The 22,220-nt window shown below is 50.7% G+C and overlaps 1 protein-coding gene across 4 annotated transcripts in view; it reads right to left on the bottom strand.

Moving 5' to 3' along the window:
• Nucleotides 1–22,220, bottom strand: part of ATP2B4 (ATPase plasma membrane Ca2+ transporting 4) — a 100,588-nt gene that overhangs the window by 40,005 nt on the left and 38,363 nt on the right. For 3 of the 4 annotated variants that reach the window (XM_046682492.1, XM_046682495.1, XM_046682494.1), the window contains exons 2-6: nucleotides 15,276–15,937; nucleotides 2,958–3,155; nucleotides 2,085–2,342; nucleotides 1,496–1,621; nucleotides 913–1,038 (exon numbers count right to left, since the gene is read on the bottom strand). In XM_046682492.1, the coding sequence (XP_046538448.1) occupies nucleotides 913–1,038; nucleotides 1,496–1,621; nucleotides 2,085–2,342; nucleotides 2,958–3,155; nucleotides 15,276–15,468 (901 nt within the window). In that variant the 5' untranslated portion in view covers nucleotides 15,469–15,937. Of the gene's footprint in view, nucleotides 1–912; nucleotides 1,039–1,495; nucleotides 1,622–2,084; nucleotides 2,343–2,957; nucleotides 3,156–15,275; nucleotides 15,938–18,822; nucleotides 18,844–22,220 lie in introns of those variants that run through there. The other variant, XM_046682493.1, reaches the window with a different exon arrangement.

The following is a 22,220-nucleotide window of genomic DNA, read 5'->3' as shown; positions in this document are numbered from 1 at the left end:
CCGCACCTGAGCTGCTTCCTCCTGGAGTGCGGTTGCTGCTGGGAGGGTGCTGCTGGCCTGAGTCACATCACATAGAGAAACGGGGAGGGCTTAGGAGCGAGAGGTTGAACTGCGTCTGCCTGACGGCAAAGGCCCTAAGAGGCGTTTCCATGTCAGCTCACCAGCACCAGGCCAGCCTGCTCCTCTGTCATCTGCAGGCAGCTGCACAAGCGAATAGTCTAGTCCTGAGGGAAGGTGTTTGGCTTCCTTCTCATAAACTGCCCTCCACTAAACAGCCCAAGAGGTCCCCCAGCCAAGTGGGAGAAATCTTTCTCTCCTCCCGGGTATGAAGGAATGCTGACGGAAAGGTGTGGATATGGTTTTAGTGTCTTTTTCTCTTTTGTCTTCTGTTTTCCCTTCCTTTGGGAACAAGTAAATGGCAGACAGGACTAACTTTGCGACAGACACGACTTCTCTCTTCCCACTCTCCTGGTTGTGTCTCTCTTCTACTGACAGTGCCTAGTTTCAGCAGGAGTCCAGTTTCTTCTCCTGACCAGTTTTCCCTTAGCCTGGATGGTTCATTTAACCCCCATGTTTGATGAAGAAAGGGGCAAGCGCAGGACTGTGCAGAGGGCCTCTCAGGCCAGAGCACTAGCCAGCTCACCTGGGCAGGCTTTGTCACTCACCCCTTTGCACCCCACCAACAGACACAGGGCTCCAGGCTCAAGCGCAGCCTGATCTGGGAGTCTAGAGCCAGGATCTGGTTTTCCTCAGAGCTCCCTGGGGAGCCAGGTTGACCCCTCTATCTCGGCACGGGGTTTGGATCTCTGCACTCTTCACCCAGCAGATTCCTCCATCCAGATCTGCTCCCCTGCTTCCTCCTTTGTCCACGGGGATGGAAGGGAAGAGAATCTCATTCCGAATGCTCCTTACCTTTTTTCTTCTTCTCCTGCTCTTCTCCCTCACTGGCCCCCAAGAGGGTAAAGATGATTCCAGTCTGGGAGTTGACACCCACAGCAGTCACTACCATCCGGCCAGAACCTTCCATGACGTGAGTGCCTATATGAGAAGGGAGAAGATGGGAGGAGTATTGTTTTTTTATACCTAGCCATGCTTTGGTGTGAGACACAAACTTAGGAAAAAAACACTCCCTCTTCCTTCCTCCCCCACGGATAATGATATACTCAGCAGATAGTAGGAAACGGTCAAGAGCTGGGCCCACTTAAAATACACCAAGCAAATTGGGGGTAAGGAGAGAAATCTGTCTAACTGCTTTAGGGTAAGGCTCCCTCCCCCACATCCCACCCCAACCGGCAGAGCCCTTCCAAGGCCCCTCCGGCACTGCTTCCTGAGAACCTCTTTTAGGTTGCCTGATGGCCTCGTGTTCAACCCACTACCATGCTGCTGCCCCAGCTGGATGCAGGACCAGAAGAGGGAGCAGGGTCTGCACCAGGTCTCTGTGGCCCAGCTGTCTGCAGGGACGTAGAATGGGAACTGGGGCAGCCAGAGGCCATACCTGAGAGCAACATGGGGTCTCTTTCCAGGGACTTCTTGACATGGTCCGATTCCCCAGTCAGAGAACTCTCATCAATCTTGAGATCATTCCCCTGGATCAGGATCCCATCTGCAGGCAGCAGGTCACCTAGTGCACAGAGGGAGCATGGAGCAGGGAAACAGGGTGGGTAAGAGCCTGGCGGGGGGCACCATCCAAGCCCACGTCGGGGCTGCTCCCATGGGCCCCACTTGTGGGCAACGGCTGGGGAGTGTCTGGAGAGCCTGGGAAAGACAACTTCAGCTCTGACGACCTTCCCAGGTATCACAAATTCAAATAATTACTGATCCCAAAACATCCTATCGTGGCCTGAATATTATATACTTTTACCCTAAGACACACAGGGTACACGTCTGACGATATTTTGGCAGAGTTTCAGTTACTTCTTCCTTTGAATCTCCTTCCCACAACTCCCTTCTACTCTAACTGGAAGCTAACACAATTTGGGGGTCTTATCTCTTTGGGTCCTCAGCAATTCCCAGCCCCCTTATGCCAAAAGACCTCACCTCCCATGCGAAGGGTGGCACAGGTACGAGGAACATGGAGCTCTCACCATATTTGATTTGGGCGATGTCGCCCACCACGATCTCAGCCACGGGGAGCTGGATGATGTGACCATTTCGGATAATGGAGAACTTCTGCTCCTTTTCAATGCGGTTCTGCAGCCCCCGGAATTGCTTCTCTTTGCTCCAATCATTGAAGGCAGTCACAAGCACCACGATGATCACAGAGAACAGGATGGCCGCCCCCTCAATCCAGCCAGCTTCTGCCTCCCCTTCATCTTCCGGGGTACTTACAGCTAGACCACACTCTAGCCCAGGGAAAGGAGAGAAAGATCACCTAGGGGCTTTTGCTGACATTAAAAATGGGGGTATATTGCTTCTGCAATCCCCCAGAATGGAAAGTCAGGGAGAGAAAATAAAACTCTTGGGTAAAAGAGTTATGCTCTGAGGATACCAGAGGACAGCAGGCTTGGGCATCATCTCATCACCAACATAACCATTTATGTTAACCCAAAAGACACAAATGACTCAATAGCACAAAACACATCAATGCATATTACAGCCAAGTCACACGTGAAGAACTAATGATTCCCAAGATGGTCCAGCTCCCACTGCTATTTCCCATAATGCCGAACAAGTGGTGGGGACACTTTGAGAAGCAGGGCTTTGTTGGTTGGGTCAAGGTAGAGAATTCCTGACATCCTGATAAGGATGGGAGAAAGAGAAAAGGACCCTGGAATCAGGATGGGTTGGAAGAATAGCTTACGAGCTACTTGTTAGTTTCCTTTGGAAAATCTACCCTGGATAACAGGGGAAAGAAAGCCTTTTATGCTATAACCTGTCAACCACCAACACTCAGTGCTTTTTGGTGGTGGTGGAAAGAACCCAGATCAGAGTCACGCTGGGCTGTTCAAGACACTCACGCTCATTCTCTTCACCAGGGGGGCGGTAGAAGGACAGGACCAGGGAGATGATGGCTGCAATCTCCAGAATGATGAGTGTGACATCTTGAAGGGCTTCCCACACTAGTTCTAAGAAGGTCTTGGGTTTTTTGGGGGGGATCAAGTTCTGTCCAAACACTTGCTTACGTCTCTCCAGATCTGCAGGGTTCCCAGATAGACCTGAAAAGGAGACAGGAGTGGGATGAACGACCAAGAAAAAATGGGAGAGACGGACGAGAGAAGAAGGCAGCTAGAAGACCCTTTGCTTCCTGACTTGCCATAGTATGAGATCCACCTACTATGACCAACCACCCCAATTTGCCCGAGACTCAGGGGATGTGAAACTTTCAGTCTAAGAATGGGCAAACTGGGACAAGTTTGTCACAGGGGCCACTTACCCTTCTTAGTCTCCAGGGTAAGCTAGCCCAGACCTGAAACTTCTCCTCATTGAGTATGCTCCAGGTGCCAGCTCCAAGAGCACAAACATTACAATGTTTCCTGGGACTTGCACGGCACTTCTCTCTCACATTAACATGCAAAGGCTGGTGATGATTTAAAAACAGCTTCCATCCACAGGGACACACAGAAAGGCCAGAAAGAAAAAACTGTCTGCTCACGGTCTTGCCAGGAGGCTGAGACAGAGCCCACTCAGGTGTCCTGATTCCAAGTTCCAGTAGCATTAGGAGATCAACAGAGCAGAGGCTGTGAGACTCCAACTTCAGACATCCCCTTTGAGCACACGTGCCCCTCCTTTTCCGTCACACACACAGGCATAAACACACACTACTATTTTACTACTACTATTTTACCAAGTACTATGTACTTAGAGAAGTACTACTTAGACTAAGTACTACTACTAAGTACTAGGTACTAACAGAAGTGCTACTACTATTCAGGCTGGATAAAAAGAGAACAAAAAATGTGAAGCCACTAAGTTGGAAAGCAGAGTCCCTGACTCCCAGCATGCTCCCACTAACACACATGTAAGCTTCCAGCCCTGCGTGAGTGCACACACATATTCTAGGCATGCTCCCCAAAGGAGACAGGCAGAATTCTTCCCAGTGCCTTCCTTACATTTAGGCCCCTCTGCTGGGTCCCAGGGGGGTTACAATTTAAGGAAAGGAAGAAATTCTGACACTTCAATTAACGCCAGTTGGCATTTATCAAGTTGTCCACACGCAGCTGCGGAGCGCCCCGGCTCTGGTGCCGCCCTGTTTAACGGGTGCCCCGCAGGCAGTGGGGCAACCTTTGTCTTGAAAAAAGGTCAGCAGCCGAGGAGGGTTAGAATCAGAGGACAGGACACAACCGGGCTTCACTTCATGGGGAGTGCAGGGAAAGGCAGATGTCTGGAAGCTGCCAGGAGAAAGTGGAGGTGCTGGTGCCAGAGGACTTCCTCACTCTTCAGTGAACACGGAGGCTGTGCTGCTGGCTGGGGATGGGGGCACAGAAGGAGGGCAGATGCCTGCCCTCCATCCCCTCTGAGCAGGGCCCAAGAGTGTTCTCTTAAATAGCAAGAGGAGAGATCTGGGTTAGATCTAAGGAAAACATGCAGACAGAAAAAGATGTTGAAAACGGGAAACGAGGTACCCAAGGGAGTGTTGTTTGCAGGGTCTGAGATGGCCTCCATTTGTCCCCCTAAAAACAAAAGCAATCAGGACTCATCTGTCTGGGCAGGCAGACGAGGGGCCCTGCTGGAGGTAAAGTGGGGTCAAGTGGCACTCGTGCGGCCAGGCAGTGGAGACCACTTGCACTTACTAGTGCTTAGGAGAGGGAACCGGGAGCTGCTCAGGCGCCTGATGCTCCTATCCAGGCCTTCCGCCTCCTAGTGCCCAAATGCACCAACCTGCCTCCAGCCGAGCACCACAGCACAGCACAGCCGAGCTCCACAGGGGAGCAGGGCTTGGCCAAAGCTCCAGAAGCAAGTTGGGTTGCTTCCCAGAGGCTCCCTGCCTCCACCACCCTGAGAACAGGTTCCCAGTAGGAGAGGAAAGCAGGGGCCTGGGAAAAGAGCGTTCCTGGGAAGGCGTCTTGATCTCCAGGCAGGCAGAGCCAGAGATGCCAGGGTGCAGGGCCCTGCTGGTTTTGTCTCCCCAGGGACCCAAGAGAGCAAGGCTGTGCCAACTTGGGATTGCCATGCTAGAGGGCCAGGTTTGCTTGAGGGAAACAGGAGTTTGACAATTTGTCAACCTCCCTGGGATGTTTCTCAAGGACGGAGGCTTCACAATGCACAGAGAGGAGATGCTCTTCCTTCCTTAACAAGGGCGAGCAGATGACTATGAGGGCGAAGCAAGACATCAGATATTAGAGGGCATCATAAGGGACGTCCCAGCAGCCTGGTGAATGCCAAAACAGTAACGGTCTGGCTAAGACCACCCCACCGGAGGCAGCCCCACCCATCTCTGTTCTCACAGTAATGCCTTGTAATCATCCTTGACTCCTCTCTCTCATCCACCATATCCATTTAGTCAGGAAATCCTGTCAGCTTTACCTTCACAATAGATCCAGGGTCCATCCCATCTCACTTTCCCCTGCTGCCTTCCTGCTCTGGCCTGCCGCTGTTGCCTGCAGCTGGCTGACTGGGGCCCTTGCTCCCACCCTTGCTCTCCTGTCCTCAGGTTCTTCTCCACAGAATAGCAAGAAGGATCTTTTTCAAATGCAACCCATGTCACTCACCCACTCAGAATCCTCCAGTGGCTTTTACTTGGAGTGAAACTGGGCACTGAAGACCCTATGAACGCCTGCGTCCCCTCTCAGAGGGGACCTCAGCCCCACCCCCCACCTCCCGCGACTCTCCCTTGTTCACTGAGATCCAGCCAAGCGTGCCTTCCTGAGGTTCTCTGAGCACACCTGACACGATTCTGTTCCAGGGTCTATACAAGCAGCTTCCTTCGCTCATGTTCTTCCTCTTCAGTAGGTAGGGCTCATTCTCTCACGTCCTTCAGGGCTGTGCACAAATGTCACCTTCGTGAGGCCCACCCTGACCAGCATGTTGAACACGGCGATTCGTCTGCCTGGCACGCTCCATCCTCCTTATCCTGCTCAACTGTTTCCCTCGACAGGTCTTCTCCCCTAAGATATTGTACGATGCATTCACTGATTGTATTTGCCTCTCTCTCTCCACAAGGCCAGGATTTTTGTCTTTGTTCTTTAGGCCGACACCAGTGCCTGGCACACAGTAAGCATACAAATTTGTTGAATGAACTGCATGAATGGAGTGATAAATAAGGCCACTAACACTTAAGTGATTAGTATGGCCCGATGCTTCACCAGGCAATTCATGTCCTCTCATTCAAACACTGCAAATCCTATGTGGTAGCTACTATTCACTCCATTTTACAGAGAAGCAAACTAAGGCCTGGAGAGCTTATGTAACAACTCACGCTAGGATGTGGCAGAGTCCACACCGCTCCACAGGAAGCAGCTGGACGCCACCCTACACACGGAGGGGGCTGGGGTGTGGAGGGGCTGTGTGCAGCTGGGCTTCATTCTAGTGTGACCAGCTTGTCCCAGCTTGCCTGGGACTTTGCAGGCTTTAGCACCAAAGCTCCTGCCTCCTGGGAATGCCCTCAGTCCCAGGCAAATGGGGCTGGTGGGTCACCCTACGTCATTCACAGCAGTGCAGGCCCACCTGCCACTCTACTCCACAACTCTAAGCAAATCAGCCCTGATCCCCCATTTAAAACTGAGGCGAAATTAGTCCTATTCTCTTCCTGTCCTCAGGGATGGTGACACCAGGTCTGTCAGAGTCCAACCTATAAGTTTTGTCTGCAATAAAAGGTTCAGTATGGACTTTTCTGGACCCAAGCAAATGAAACAAGACACATTATGGAAAACAAAAGGTCAGGCCTTGCTCTTGCCTAGATGTCCTAGGAAGTCACACACTTCCTTCCTTTTTGCCACCTTCTCTCATGTCTCTGCTCCACCTTAAGTCAGCCTAAGCTCTTACAAGAGCTGCCTTCATAAGTCAGGTGGCTGTGCCAGTCCCAGCACGCCCTGTGGCAGGGAGGGGCAGCCTGGGACTGTCAGCACAGTGGTCTTGGGAATCCTCTCTCTGACATGTGGCAGAAAGCCATGAGGCAATGGGCTTTCCATTCCAATTCTTCCTGCCCCCGAGAGACCCTCAGGCCCTGACCTCAGCAGCTGGAGTGTCACACAGACACCTGTCCAGTCCGGGAGAGGATTTGACTCCCTGATCTCAGCAGCTGCTTCTCAAATACACAGCTTCCTTTAGAGGAAAAGGAAGGCTTGGCAGGGAGAGAGTGCTGGAGACACAGGAAAAAGGTTTTCCCCAGAAATACATCAAGAAAATGAGAGGAAACCTTATCCCCAAGAACATGAGAAGGAAAGCCCCACCCAAATGAGGAGTACTTCTGGCCCTAAGAACCGTACTGAACCCGTGAGCTGGGAGAGAGGACAAGAATGTCAGGCTGTGAAGTCATAGCCCCCACCCCACCCTGGGGAGTGACAGAGACCCTGCCCAGGCTGGCAGGAGGACAGAATAAGCAGCAGTGGAAAATCTATGTCTGCTGTGAGCCTGTGCAGGGACCTGGGCCAGGGGGAGAAGCTGCCGCCCAGCCCTCAGTGGCCTGGATAAAGCAAGGAAGGGCCAGGGCCAGCCTCCCTGGGACACCAAGGACTGTGGGCAGAGGTGCCCCTTATCAGAACCAGATTAGCCCCAGAAAGGGTGGGGCTGGGTTAGACATCATGAGGGACTTCCCAGCTGTCCGAGTTATGTTACCTTGCCAAAGAGACAGCAGCATCTTCCCCTACGCAGACAGCACAAGTGAGAGGTTTCTCTGGGTTGATTTGAAGGCAGCCCTCTTTGATATATGAGAAGAACAGACATCGGAATACCTTTCAAAGTCCTACCTTAAAAAACCTGGATTCAGGGCCTATGGGGAAGAGTAGCTTAAAATCAATATAGGGACCAGCAGGCTTCAGCCAGCTCCTGCTGCTAACCACCTGCCACTCCTGCAAGGATGCAGAGCAGCCCCTCCCTCAGCATCTCCAGCTCAACACACTTACAGCCTGGAGATGTGCCCTCTGCCTGCTAGACTTCCAGCCCCTGGAGATAAAGCAGTGTCTTCAAGGTCACAGCAAGAAAAGGTCAGAGAACGTCCCTTTCCTCATTCTCAGTCCAAAAAGCCCTGTTGAGGTGGGCAGCTTCCTCAGGGAACGTGTCCCTTTATCTGGGTCTCTGCTCTACGCCTTTTTTGAACACTCCAACTCTTGACACAGAGAGGAGAAAGCTCCCCGAAGTGCCCTCCTCAGCCCCCTGCCTGGCCCGTCCCCCGTCCCCCGCTCTGCATGCATGTGCTCCCATGCACTGTCACACTCCCGGGTGCTCACACCTTGGAGCTAAATAAAAAAAGCGAAAGCCCCGCTTCCAAGGGCAGACGCAACATCTCCCCCAGCCAAGGAGGGAGTGCTATCTTTCTTCCCCACTGTAGCTGACGGCTCAAAGCAAGGCAAGGACAAGAAGATTCAGAACAAAACAAAACTTGTACAAGTTTCTGCCGAGCTGCCAAAGGAATGCAGCACACGGGTTCCAGGCCTGATGGAAGGGGAGAAAGCAGGGAAGATTCTCAGGTTCTGGAAGACTTAGCACTCTCCCCATCAAGATTTCTGTTCTCTGCCTGGCAGCATTATGCCAGCTAACCCAGGAGCCCAGCTCTGGGCAAGGAGGGTCTGGGGAGAAAAGAATGAACAGAGCCTGGGGTTGGGCTGGGAAGAGAAGGCCCACAGCTGGCACGCACTGCTGGCCTAATTCAGCTCTAGGCATGAAACTCAAACCAGACAGGGAGCTCCCAGGATGCAACACGGAATTCCCTGCAGGCGGGCAGGACGGAGGGTGTCACTTTCATTCTCTTGTCTTTCTCAATCGTCCATCAGCCGGCTGTTGATGCTGCTTCCCCCAGGGTTTGTGAAACCCTTTCCCACCCCTCTACCAAGTACTAAATATTTCTGTTATGAGGCTACTGGACTTGCCTCAGCTACTAACATCACAGCATAGCTGCTTTCTGGCTGTTTTAGCTGTCTGGCCATCTCTGCCCCTTCCCCTCCCTCCAAGGTATTCTTTTGCCTTGAGTCTCTCTCACATCTTAAGCTGGTGCTAATACGTCTGCCCAAAGACTGATGGGCAGAGTGGACCACAGATTGTTAATCTCCACCGCCATGCCCATATTAAGTTGTTTTTAGGGCCATTTATTTGGCATCTTCGGTAGAGTTGGGGCAAGAGTTCAAGTTGATAGCTATGGGGCAGAAGGCACGGAAAGAGAGGTGGCTTGGTTACGCTTCTGTCCTGAAATTGATGAGCTCCTAAAAATGGATATTCCAAAACAGACTATAAGTCCTAAAGCTGGGAGGAGAATCTCAAAGAAGCCAATCGCCCATCTTCTTCTCACATCCGTACCATCCCATATTCACTCACCTAGCTCTCTCTACTCCCCAACACTAACATTCCCTAAAGCAGTGGTCTCTAAGTAGGGGCATGCATCCATCTGTTGGAGCATGGGAAAATACTAGAACTTTTTATATTACATCATCCATTTCTATTTCTTGCGTATCTTATTATGTAAATAATATTAGTGTTAGAAATCCTAACAGTAAAACAGTAGTGTTGTAGGTGAACATTTATTGGAGCTATGTGTCCAATTTTTTCCAGACTGACAATGCTACTAGAAATTTTAACCTGCCACACTGAGAAAGAGTCCAATCCCAGTATGCCCCGGCTTGTAGGAAAATGGACAATTCTTGGTAGAATATGCCACTGACCTCAAAAGGATGGTAACAGAACACAGTTAAACCCTAGAGTTCTTAAGGTGGCAGGAGCTATTAACCTAAATCCTGCAGTTAATGAACCAAAATCATAATTTGGGCTGATCGTCTTAAAACAAGTTCTTTCCCCTCCTGCCATTTACTCCCCAAAGAATCTTAGCTCCTCAGACCTGGTAGCTGCGCAGTAATTATGCGAGGCAAAGATGCTTTCTTATGCTGGGAATACGCAGTAAGTGCTAGCGTTTACCACAGAGCATGGCCAGGCAAGAGTCTGCCCAGGTAATCAGCTGATACAGGAGTTCTGTTTCCAACTTCTGAGCCCCCTTGCCCTCCCCTGCCGTCCCTTCAGCTTAGGTCCTCATACTGAGTGCTCCCATAACACCCTGTTCTTCTACATCATAGCACCATGACAATATTTCTGCATTTGCCTTAGTTTCTGTGTATCTGATACTGTCCTGAAGCAAGGTTGACATGAGGGAAGCCATGTTGTAACTTAGAATAACCTCTGAGTAACTCACCCAGGCTGTGTATGTTTTACTTTGCATGTAGCCTAGGAGATAAATAGCTACCCTGTGGGAAATAATGCTGGCTGAAACATGTACTTCCCAAGAGTGACAGATGATAACTTCATTATTTTGAGTTTCTTAGGAACATGGCAACCTCCTCAGAGAAGAACATCTATGCTGGCATCCATCATTGAGGACAACCTGGTGTTGTGTCTCTAGCCACGGATGCCAGATGGTCAACGTTCCTGAGCCCCTCCTTCGTAGCCCACTAATCCCTATACCACTGCCTCAAGATTATGTATTTGTTTAAGGTGGTCTTTGGGACATCAGTCTGCCATCTTCCAATTCTGCTGGCTAATCAAATAAATCCTTTCCTTGACCACTGACTCATCTGTAATAGATTGGCTTCAGGGTTACAGCGAGAAGAATGAGCCCTTGCTCAGTTACATAGCCTCTTGCAGCCTGTAAGCTCTATGGAAGGAGGAACTGTGCCTGTAGTGTTCACCACTGTGTCTTCAGCACCTGCTGGACATGAAATATTTGCTGAATGTGGTTGAAAAGGAATTGGAGGCCCTCTGGATCCCACTGTCACATCCTCAACTCCGCAGAGGAGAAACGCAGCAGCAGGGTACAGAGGGAACGTGAGCTAGAAATTCCCACCATCATTCTTCTAGATCCAAATTCAACAGAAACAGTCCAGCTTTCTGAAAGAAGCCCACAGCTAACGATTTATTGTTTAGTCAGGCTTCCCTTCTTTGCCCTTCCTGGTCTGGGCTCAGACCTTCCTCCTAAGTGTTGGCGTAGCTCCTCCTCAGAAAACATCATTCTTCCTCCTCAAGAAGGTCACAGAGCTGAGGACCAACGTGGAAAAGTTCTATGGGGAAGGAATAATTCATACAACCTTCCATCTAGACCAAAGAACCTCTCGTTTAGTGTCTCTGCTTCCTATACACAAAGGGAGACTGGGACTAAGGAAAATACCTTCTCTTTCTTACCTGTAAGCCACAGGTAATTCTCATTCTGGACTCACAAAGGTTTCTCCTGCTTCCTGAAGCCAGGAGATACCATGGAAAACCACTTGGAAAATAAAAGGCTATCTTCTAGCAGGTGTCATCCAAAATGCTCTGCTCTTTGAGAACTGGAGAGATTGGATGGGGTGAGGAAAGAAGAAGAGACAACAGAAGGAGGGGGATGAAGATACTGGAATGAGGAAAGCAAGCAAACTACAAAGATTCCATTGGTGCAAAATGTTCCGATTTTCCCTGCTGATAAACCCTGGGCAACACAGCTCACTCCCTCTGGAGCTCGAGCCTCACCTGAGCCTCCTCGCTTTTGGTAACATGGCCGCCGCAGTAAAGGCTGAAGTCTGCAGCCTTGTTGCTGGTTGTTGCTGAAAACCGTGGAAGCTGAGCACCTCCACTCTTCCCAGGTCTAATCAACTCCTGGCCACCGAGGCAACTCCTCTTACCCCAACTGACCACGTATGCTCAAGGCACATGAGGCAAGGCTAACTTAACATGAACACTGGGCCACAATCAGACATTTTCTCAGGCATCGAAACATAAAACAAAGAAATTCTCTGTGCTCCTGAGAGTCTCTGTGTTGCTGCTCTAGCTAAGAGGCAACAGGGCATCAATGGATTGTGAGTCAGAAAACACAAATATTCCATCATGTTCTACCCTGCAGGAAGACCTCAGGCGAGTCATTTAAACCTTTTGGCCTGTTGAGAGTGACAGAGACACAAAGAGAGAATGAATTAACATAAAGTCCCACCTGCCTCTAGAATTGTGTAAATCTAGAATAGTAAAACCATGTTAGTGTGAGAAATGTTATAAACTCCAAGTTCCATAAGGCCCCTTAGTAGCTATGGTTTAAAAAAACTGATCAATCTATACTAAAGATGCTATCAACCCAAAAGAAAATAAAGGGAAGAGCCAAACTCTAGCAACCAATCTCCCCAATCTTACTTCACTTTGGTTTCTTTCTTTTTTTTGTTTTTTTTGAGGAAGATTAGCCCTGAGCTAACCACTGCCAGTCCTCCTCTTTTTGCTGAGGAAGACTGGCCCTGAGCTAACATCCATGCCCATCTTCCTCTACTTTATACGTGGGATGCCTACCAGAGCACGGTGTGCCAAGCAGTGGCATGTCCGCACCCGGGATGCGAACTGGTGAGCCCCGGGCCGCCAAGAAGCGGAATGTGTGCACTTAACCGCTGTGCCACCAGGCCAGCCCCATCACTTTGGTTTATAACCAGCAGAATTCAAGCACCAGGTAAATTTCTTTATTCTTATTATTAGTTTGCAGGGACCTCCCACAGATGACAAAACTATGCTGGGTTGTCAGGCACTTCAGTGTGGTCCCTTATGAACAGGCTGGCTTTCTACAGCTACAGCTCGTCGGGGCACCTGGATGTTGATGCTCTTTTCTCGGCCTGCCCAACTAAACAGCTCAGCATCACCCTTGTCTGGCGGGAGACTCCTGTGTCACAGCTCCTCTGTGTCTCCTTTCCCTATCCCTTTACTCCTCTTACACATGAGGAGGTCATTGTTGGCACAGGGGGCTAAAAATTATCCATGGAAAAGTTGTTTTCTGACACCCCGCCTCCCCAGCTCCAGGACCAGCCCTATGGTAAAGCTTACACTGAAACAAATCAGAAATATACATTTGTGATCTAAGGAAGCAAGAAAATGGCGGTGCACAGCTGTACCAATCGTAGGGTACTGGGATACAGGCACGGCCAAGGTCTGCAGCAAGAGAGACACTCGCCAGCAGAAGGGGCGGCTGTCAACTGTAAGTCTGAAACCAGGACTGGGAAAGAATCTAAGGGCATTGACATGTCTATAACATTTGATATCCAATGTTGAGACTAAGTAGAATATAAGCTGGCCTTTGGGAATGGAAGCTCTCTGGGAATCAGAAAGTAAACAGCAGCAGCTATGAGACAGGATTCGGGAAACCAGAAGGAAAGTCTGGATCCTGCTATTAGGAGCTCCCCAAATTCCAGGGCATTTGGACTCCTGAGTTTCACTGTGAGAGAAACACTAACCGAAGGGATCAAGAATAGAATAGGAAGGGGAAAAAGAAAGATCCTGCCTAAATTCTGATGGGTGTTTCTAAACTACTGTATTATCTCAGTGAAAATATAATAGGAATAGCCTCATTTTAAAGTCAATACTACTACAAAAGAGGCAGAATAAAGAAATCTAGCTGACAGGAAGTAGCCTGGTCATACTGCTAGGCTAGTAGCAGTCACATACTAGCCAGAAAGCAAAGACTGAGCCACACGAAAGCAACTAAGCACTGCCATCGTACCCAGGTCTCTCTGTGACATCAAGAGGGGACTGGAGGCGATGACAGCAGTGGCAGTTACCCGTGCACTAATCTCTCCAGTTATACATTGTAGTCCGTAGGCACTCATATTCTGGTAAATATCTTCAGACACATGGGCTCTGTTTTAATCTGAGACAACTAATTTATTGAATAGTCATGATAAGCTTGAGCATTGTACATACGTTATACTATTTAATCTCCATAACTCCATAGGCTAGGTAGTAACATCCTTTTCAAAGAAGAAACAGACTTAGGGAGGCTGAGTAAACTCTTCAATGCTATTTAGCTGGTAAATGGTAGAGCTCGTATGTGAACTCATGCCTACGAGACAGGAAACTGAATTCTAGAAGTAAAGAGGACGTGTAGGGCAGCTCTTATAGACAGCAAAGAAAACAAGACACTGACAACGTAAAAATATCTAGATACAAATCTCTCTCTCTTTTTTTCCTAAAGAGTCTGGACCCTAAGTCACTAACTTATAGCATTGGGTAGGGGGAAAAACTTAGAATTGGCAAGAAATATGATGTGGCTTTCACAGAAGACTCAGAAAGAATATACCTCAAGAAGCTGAAGGCACCTAAAGGACATGATCTTTGCTCCATCTCATGCTACTCAACCACGCCTGCCTGACAGAGAGGACCAAGCAAGAACCTGGACCAGAGACGGTGAAACCAGGCAAAGTGAGAAAGCAGGTTTCCTTTTGTTCTCTCTCCATTCTGATTAGGCAAAATTTCACATTACCGGGCTGGGCCAGGCAAGCATGAAGCTGGAGTTTTCGGTCTCGTTTATGAATAGATTAAGAAGAACTTATTAAAAGTGAATCAGGCAGGTTGAAAAAGTTATCAATAATTCTCTGACAAGAAACAGAGTGAGTAGGGGCTGGCCAAGTGGCACAGTGGTTGAGTTTGTGCCCGTCGCTTTGGCAGCTCAGGGTTCATGGATTCAGATCCCGGGTGTGCAGCTATGCACTGCTCATCAAAGCCATGCTGTGGCGGCATCTCACGTATAAAATAGAGGAAGACTGGCAACAGATGCTAGCTCAGGGCCAATCTTCCTCACCAAAAAAAAACCCCACACCAGAGTGAGTAATCCAAAGATATGGTGGTACAATTCTCTACCTCGTGATTTACTGTTCTATTTCTAACTGGATACAATAAAGAAGTGATATATTAAGTAGATGGACTTACTTTTTTTGTGCCCACCCTCCCCAATTACACTGTAAGATCAGTGTGGGGAAGAATTATATCTTAAAACACTTTTTTTTTCTTCTTCTTCTTCTTCTCCCCAAAGCCTCCCCAGTACATAGCTGTATATTCTAGCTGTGAGCGCCTCTGGTTGTGCTTCAAACACTTTTGCAATCAAAGACTCATAGAGAATAAGGGACTTGATGATTATTGACTGATAAAAGCATCTCTAACACGAACATTTGTAAAACAGAAGTAAGTATCCTCCTTTCTATATACTGATACGGAAAAAGGAGGAAGGAATGATCTAGAGAACACCACAGTCCCTAAACAGCACGTCTGGGAGAGCCACGGCTGTTCCCACAGCCTCCCGCCTGCCAGTGCCTCAGACGCACGCTCCTCCCGACCAGGCACAGGGACACCCCGAGGCCCCGGGCGCCGCCTCCCCGGGAGCGGGAAGCGCTGTGGCCGACAGGGCCCGGTCCCACCTGACACGCCCTCACCTTCCACGGGGTTGGTTTTCAGCCTGCTGCACAGATTCGCCACGCCTCCGTAGTGGGCGTGGATCTGGTCTATCGCGTCCCCCGAGCGCAGCTCCATGAGCTTCCTCAGGTCCATCACCGTGCAGCCAAAGTCCCCCTCGCGGCTCTCGCCCGGCGAGTTGGCCGGCAGGGCACGTTCTGCGGGGCTCGTCATGTCGCCGGCTGTCACCGAGCCCTCGGACCGAGAGGACGGGGCTTCCCTCCGGCCGACCAGGCTCTCTGGCCTCCCGGCCTCGCTTCTTCCTACCTCGTGCTTCTCTGGGGCCTGGTCAGGAAACAGATCGACTGGATCTTGTGCAATAAGCTTCAGAGCAGCAGCCTCAAGCCCAGATCCTACTTTGCGTACGAAGCTTGGCAGTGAGAGGAGGAGGAAGATGGGGGAGCCGAGTGGAAGCCGGACCACGCGTCGCGATGATTGGTGTCCCCAGGTGGCGATGGAAGCGGCCGTCCAGGGTAGGTAGGTTCCTAGCTTAGACCGACTTGCCCAGATGGAGGTGTAAACAGGATGTGCATGTTACCATGGAGGCAACCTTAGCAACAACCAGCAACCGTGGTGGTAGAGAGGCGGCAGGAGGAGGAGGAGGAAGAGGAGGGCTCCCTGGATACTGATGACAACTGGATCTCTGGAGCAAAGGTTCAAAGAGACAAAAAGAAACCGTTAGAGCAGCCAGGGGGGTCCGGCATCTGCAAGGGCAGGAGGTACGCATTCCAGCACCAGGGCTTAGGGGGCGGCTGGGGCCCGAGCCGGGGAGCTGACTTAGGAGAGACCCCTCCCTCCAAACTCCAACGTAAAGAAGTGATTTCAGATATACCCCAGTCTTCATACCTCACTTCTCCCAAACCAAATCTTACAACTCCCAAAACTTGGAAATAAAAGGCTATGACCTCTAACCGCTCTAAAGCTCCCCCTGTCTATTTGGGGGACCCCTTACAGAAGCCTTTAGTCTGACCTGACCTCTAAGAGGTGAGAAGAGCTCAGAGACGGGGTCCGGACCTGAATGATCTGGGGGGCAGCCTGCCAGTCGGCCAGCCTCCCCCAGACCCCGCACCCTTCCTCACTGCCAACCCACACTGACAACCGAACAGGAGAACATGATACAAGCCCAGCCTCCAGCCTGCTGCCGCTGTCAACGGTCAGGCAGCAAGTCCAGGTCTTGAAGCCAAGCCCCATCCCCTTCAAAAAGCCTGGCAGGAAGGGGGGAGCCAAATATCGTTTTTACATAAAGAGGACAGAAGGATCTCTGAGGAGGAAGGACAGTGAGTTTGAAGCCTGACTTCAAGTTTCCCTGGGGCAGGGCGGCAGTGATAAGACAGCTCTGAGTCACAAAGAGCCTAGGGCCACAGTAAGCTCGGCAGGGAGCAGTTGGCCTGTGTGTCAGCACCCAACGGAGGGTCTCGAATGAGCACTTCTCCTCTCAGAAAGGCATATGTTACCGCTCATACATGCTGCCTGGGGGCAGGGCAGAGCTACGAGTAGGTGAGGGTATGGAGGGCCAAGGGTGGGAAGAGGGCTTAGTTCTCAATTTCAGAGAGGGCTGCTGTATGTCACGCAGGAGCCATTGCCAGACACCAGCTCTTTAAACGTGAAGGGGCTCTTCCTGAAAGCAGCACCAGGACACGGGAGGCTAAGCCCTGGCAGACAGTCCCCGCTGACTTGACTTCAGTTAGCAGGAGGTGGCAAGGAGCTCTGGTCAGCCTCTCTCTAATGAAGAGATGGCATCCTCGCTTCTACAAGGTGAACAAAGCAGCACGAGAACCATCAGGTAAGGACTTGACTCTTTTATTGATTACTTTTTTCCAAAAATCACATGTGGCTAAAGTTCCTGCTGATTCCACATGATCCCTGTTCTCGGCTGCGATGGAGGTGGTCACACCCCTCCCTCTCCAGATTTGCCCTCTGCTGCCTCCTTCTACCAGATTGTTAGAGCCACTCTGACTTACAAAGGTTTAAGGAGCTGAGTTTTGTTTTGTTGTTGTTGCTACTGATTTTTAAACATCATACTCCCTTTCTTTTTAAATGTCATCAAAGAATCCTGCGGGGAGGCCCGCCTGGTGGTGCAGCGGTTAAGTTCCACGTTCTGCTTCTCGGCGGCCCAGGGTTCACCGGTTCAGATCCCGGGTGTGGACTTGGCGCCACTTGGCATGCCATGCTTTGGTAGGCGTCCCATATATAAAGTAGAGGAAGATGGGCATGGATGTTAGCTCAGGGCCAGTCTTCCTCAGCAAAAGAGGAGGATTGGCCGTAGTTAGCTCAGGGCTAATCTTCCTCAAAAAAAAAAAAAGAATCCTGGGGAACAAGGAGGTCTGGAAAGAACCTGAGGCAGCATAGGGGTGGGCAGCACCACAGAATTTTCTCTCCAGTTCAGCTTCTTCTCCAAGCCTGGAAGCAGTGAGAAGGGCTAGAGCAGTGAGAAGCCCATCTTGACCCTTGAGTAGAACTCCTTAACTTTTCAAGAGGATGTTGAGAAGAGTGCTGATAGAGTGCTAATCTGGAAATCAGAAGATTTTACTTTCTCTGTCTCCACCCACTGCAACATTTGTTCCACGAAGGCAGATACTTTCTCTTGTCTTGTTCACTCCTTTATCCCCAGTGCCGAGAAGAGAACCTGCACATAGTGGGCACTCAGCTAAGTTTTTGTTGAACAAGCTGTAGCAGATTCAGAACCAGGTTTACCATCTTCCCAGGTGCCCTTTGGGCAAGTCACTCTGCCTTGTCAGGGCTCAGTTCCTCCCACCTCTACCTGGGGAAAGAATCAGTTCTGCCTTCTCACACCATCCTGAGAAAGTGATAAAGGAATGGGATTAGACAGAAACAGTGCTCGGAAATCTCAGATGAAGGATGCCCGGTGTCCACTATAGGACATGCGAGTGAAGGTAGAAAGCTTACTCTGAGCTTAATGAACTTTTGTTATCTAGCCCTTTGAGCAGAAGAGAATAAGATCCCTGTGCCCCTTCACCTTTCCTTCCTGGGGGAATCTCCCACCCCCAAAAAAGAATGGAGAATTCCAAGGCAGCTTCCCTAGCAATAACCATTAGCTTGAAGATAACCATTAGCAATAACCACCAAGCTATACAGCCTTGGGCCTCTAGAGAAGAAGGGACAGTCTGAGTCAGAATTCCTTACTCTGAACCTCTCCCTCAAGGTAGCAAAGAGGAGAGATGCTTCCATTCATATGGGCAACCAATGAGAAAAGGTCACTTAAGATCAGAACATCTGAGGCACATCGAAAAGAATGAGAGGTTTCTCTGCTTCAGGCTGCTTTAGAGACACACGCAGAGGTCAAGCATTAAGCTGCTGGCACAAAGTCTGAGGGGCAGTGCCCAGCTGGGGCCCAGTTCACGGCGGGATCTCCATGAAAGCCTGTCAGGAATTCAGAGGTGTGGTAGGTACCGACACTCCTCTCTGAGCTCTGAGCTGGTAGAACATATGAGCTCTCCGTAGCTGCTGAGCTTGCCTAGCCCCTAACCTTATTAGGCAACTGGCAAAGAATAATGCATCGATGCTCACGTGGCCTCAGTCTCAGACGTCTGGGAGGTCCCTCCTGACTGGTCAGGATTAGTCACTCGGCCTGGGGCATTCTGGGGAAGGTAGGCTCTTGCTCACTCTGTTTCCAGCACTTTGCCAGCCTAAGGGATGATCGGATGGAAGAGCGAACTTTCTCATCCTTTCCTGCAGGGGCCAGAAATCATATTACTTTACATGATCATTAAATCATTTTAATTTTTTTCCTCCTCAAGTCCTGTAACATCTGTTCTACAATCGTAACGACGTGTGAAAGCACTGTCACACCAATGCTGGGGAGGACAGCTGTGACCCCCACCTTACAGACGAGGATGCTGAAGTCCAAGGAGATAAAAAGTGATCCAGTCTTTGACTGCCTGGGGCTCTTTCTGTTACACCTCCCTCCTTCGCCTCCTTTGCTGACAAACATCTGAGCACCCCTTTACAAGGCAGGCCTCTCTGGGCACAGACAGCACCCATTTCCATATGGAGGGAACGCTGACTGCTACCCTTGCTCTTTCTCTTTCAGAATCAATTCCAGCAATGAAGGTGAGACAGACGCGCTCTCGCCCCCACACGTACCTGGAAAGCAAACCAGCCCACTCTTCCTGATAACTCAGTCCGCAGCTGGACTCACTAGCAAGTTCCAGAAACACAGAGCTGCCAGAGGCAAGAACCTCATGCCCTAAGCCACCAGACCACAAACAATAGTCAGACACTCTGTTTCCTCCCATTTTGTCGAAAAGAATCCGTGGAAACTTTTCCGTGGTGCTAAAGAGGAGATATGTCCCCAGATGATGAGGAAAAAGGGTAACTCCCAAGTCGGGGACAAATAGGGAACTTTGAGGACCTGAGAGGAACCCACCCCTGAATGTGCCCTGCCAAAGGCTCCTGCTGGGTCTGGCGCTCGCACAGGCAATGAAGTGTGAGTGGAAACACAAGAGAGGAAACAGGAGGGGCCAGGGGCCAGGGCTCCAGGCTGGCACGGCACTGCAGCCGGACCTGCCTGGAATAATAAGCAGCTGCAGGGGGCGGCTACTCAGTGGAGCAGGCTCTTGTTCCCTGCCCTCTTCACTGGGCTGGGAGCAAGCTGGTAGCACTCACAGACGCTCTGGTTAGAGTGCCAGTGTCACTGCCATGCAGGATGTCACAGGTGAAGAAGGGAAGACCTTGGGGGTGCGGGGGAGCAGGCTGGTCCCACCTTAGAATACACCAAACTGAACGACGGAACCTGCTTCAGCACCCCAGCCCCCTAAACAAACACACAAAATCTGTTCTCTTTTCTGATACAGAGGCTCCTTCCTCCCAAGCGCGGGTCTGTCTCTCCCTATTTTCAGGAGTGGGGGTAGAGTAGGGGGTGGGAAGGGAGGGAAATAATATCTGCTGAGAACCTACAATGAGCCAGGCACCATAGTAGGCACTTTATGTGAAAATTAGACAAATCATATATATATATATGTATGTATCACACACACACACATATGTATTATATAGTGCCTAGTACAGTGGCTGATATGTAGTGGTTGGTCCATACATAGCCATTATCAATTATTATGTATATTGTTTCACTGAATCCTCACCAACAACCTATAAGGAGAGCGTCTCATTTTGTAGCAGGGAAATAGAGATCCCGAGAGCCAGGATTTGTGCCCCAGGCTGAATCCAAAGCCACCCTGCCTCAGGTACAGGGAAGCCTGTAAGAGAACGGAAACCAAGCTATGGATTTACTTCCTAAAGCTTGATGAGAAGGCACACATTAACCTGTCTGTCCCTGGCCCACGGCCCCTCGAGGTTCTGAAACAGGCCAGGGAAGCACCTCCTCACCTCTTCGAACGTTATGGGCAGGTATAGGGATAGACCCCCGCGGATCAGGGCAGACACTGCCCACTTCATCCCCTCCCCCCCATACATCTGTAGCTCCCAGCCAGGACACACCAGGCTCTGGGTTGGCACGATCCCAGGCATATCCAATTCCCACCAGGAGATCCCGGGACGGGGAAGAGGGCTTCCTCCACTCTATCATCTCATACCCTTGGCCTTGCGATCCATAGAGACTTGGGAGATGCCCAGAGAGACCCTGTTCTAGCCTCTCTCGTCCTCCAGCAGGGGCACTCTCTCACCATCACCCACAGTTCCTTCAGCTCTACTCCTCCTCTCAGGCACTCCCATGCTGCTAAGAGGGTCATGTCCTGCCCAGAAAGCTGGCAAGCACCTGAACGGGGCAGCCAGCCTCACCTGGAACATCCGGCTGGCCCTTCTCTGAAGGTCTAAACCGCACACAGAGGCCGCTCTGCTCCCTCCTCATTACTGGCCCCTATTTCCAATACTTTCCAAGACCCAGATTCTAGCCCTCCCTGGCCAATCCCGCCGCTCAGGTCCAGCAGCCACCCTCGCTGTGGTCCCCGCTTTCCCTTCCCTCCCCAGGGCCGCCTGCCCTAACCGCCTCTCTAACACCTGCTGGCATGCAGGAGCAGACTCAAGCATGCATCCTCCCCTTCAGTCTACTGAGGCCTTTGGAAGTGCACGGAAGAAGGTCAGAGGCCGAGGATGTCAGCTAAAGTTCAGGTGGTGGGGAGCACCACCTGACATCTTCAGCAATAGCTATGCCCATGCCAAGAAGGCAAGTGCAGGCTGGGCACCAAAACTAGGCCTCTGTACCGGCCACAGGATGGCACGCTGTGGCCTGTGGTCTTGGTTCTGGAACCTGATCCTGATTCTCAGCCAGCCCCTAGGACTTGGTTCTGGAGGGTACTTCCGTTCTGAAGAGAGAACATCATGTCTTGGTTAGCAGGCGGTACATATGGGGCTCCCTTGCTCCCCCTCCCCCTCCCTGAGTCTGCTATCCTGTGAGCATCTTCCTCAATTCAGCAGCAGAAATGGAGTGCCAGAATCAAAGCATCCATCCGGAGAAAAAGTATTGCCCTCAGCCCCTGGGTCTCAGGGATCCAGGATTCATCCCTGGCTCCTCCAGAGAACCACCTGGTACTTCTTAGCCTCACTAAGTCTATGCATACCTGGACCAGTCACCTGCTCCTGGGTGCATCTCCCAAAGAAATTCTCACACGGGTCCAGAAGGGGGCATGTGCCAGGCCATTCACCGGAACATTATTTGTGGTGATAGGGAGAGGAAGGCCACCAGGGATCCCCTCTCCCAGTGATGGACAGGTAAACCATGTGCACTAGATAACAGGGGCTATTATGTAACAGAAACATAGATCAGATGTACACAAGACAAGACGATCTTAAAATCAGTGCTCAGGAGCCGGCCCCGTGGCCGAATGGTTAAGTTTTTGCGCTCCGCTGCGGCATCCCAGGGTTTCACTGGTTTGGATCCTGGGTACGGACATGGCACTGCTCATCAGACCATGCTGAGGTGGCATCCCACATGCCACAACTAGAAGGAC

This window comes from Equus quagga, chromosome 13 (assembly GCF_021613505.1).
Source record: "Equus quagga isolate Etosha38 chromosome 13, UCLA_HA_Equagga_1.0, whole genome shotgun sequence".
In the NCBI taxonomy this organism is placed as follows: Eukaryota; Metazoa; Chordata; class Mammalia; order Perissodactyla; family Equidae; genus Equus; species Equus quagga.
The sequence above is the reverse complement of the archived record's forward strand: the minus strand, read 5'-3'. Positions and strand labels throughout refer to the sequence as shown.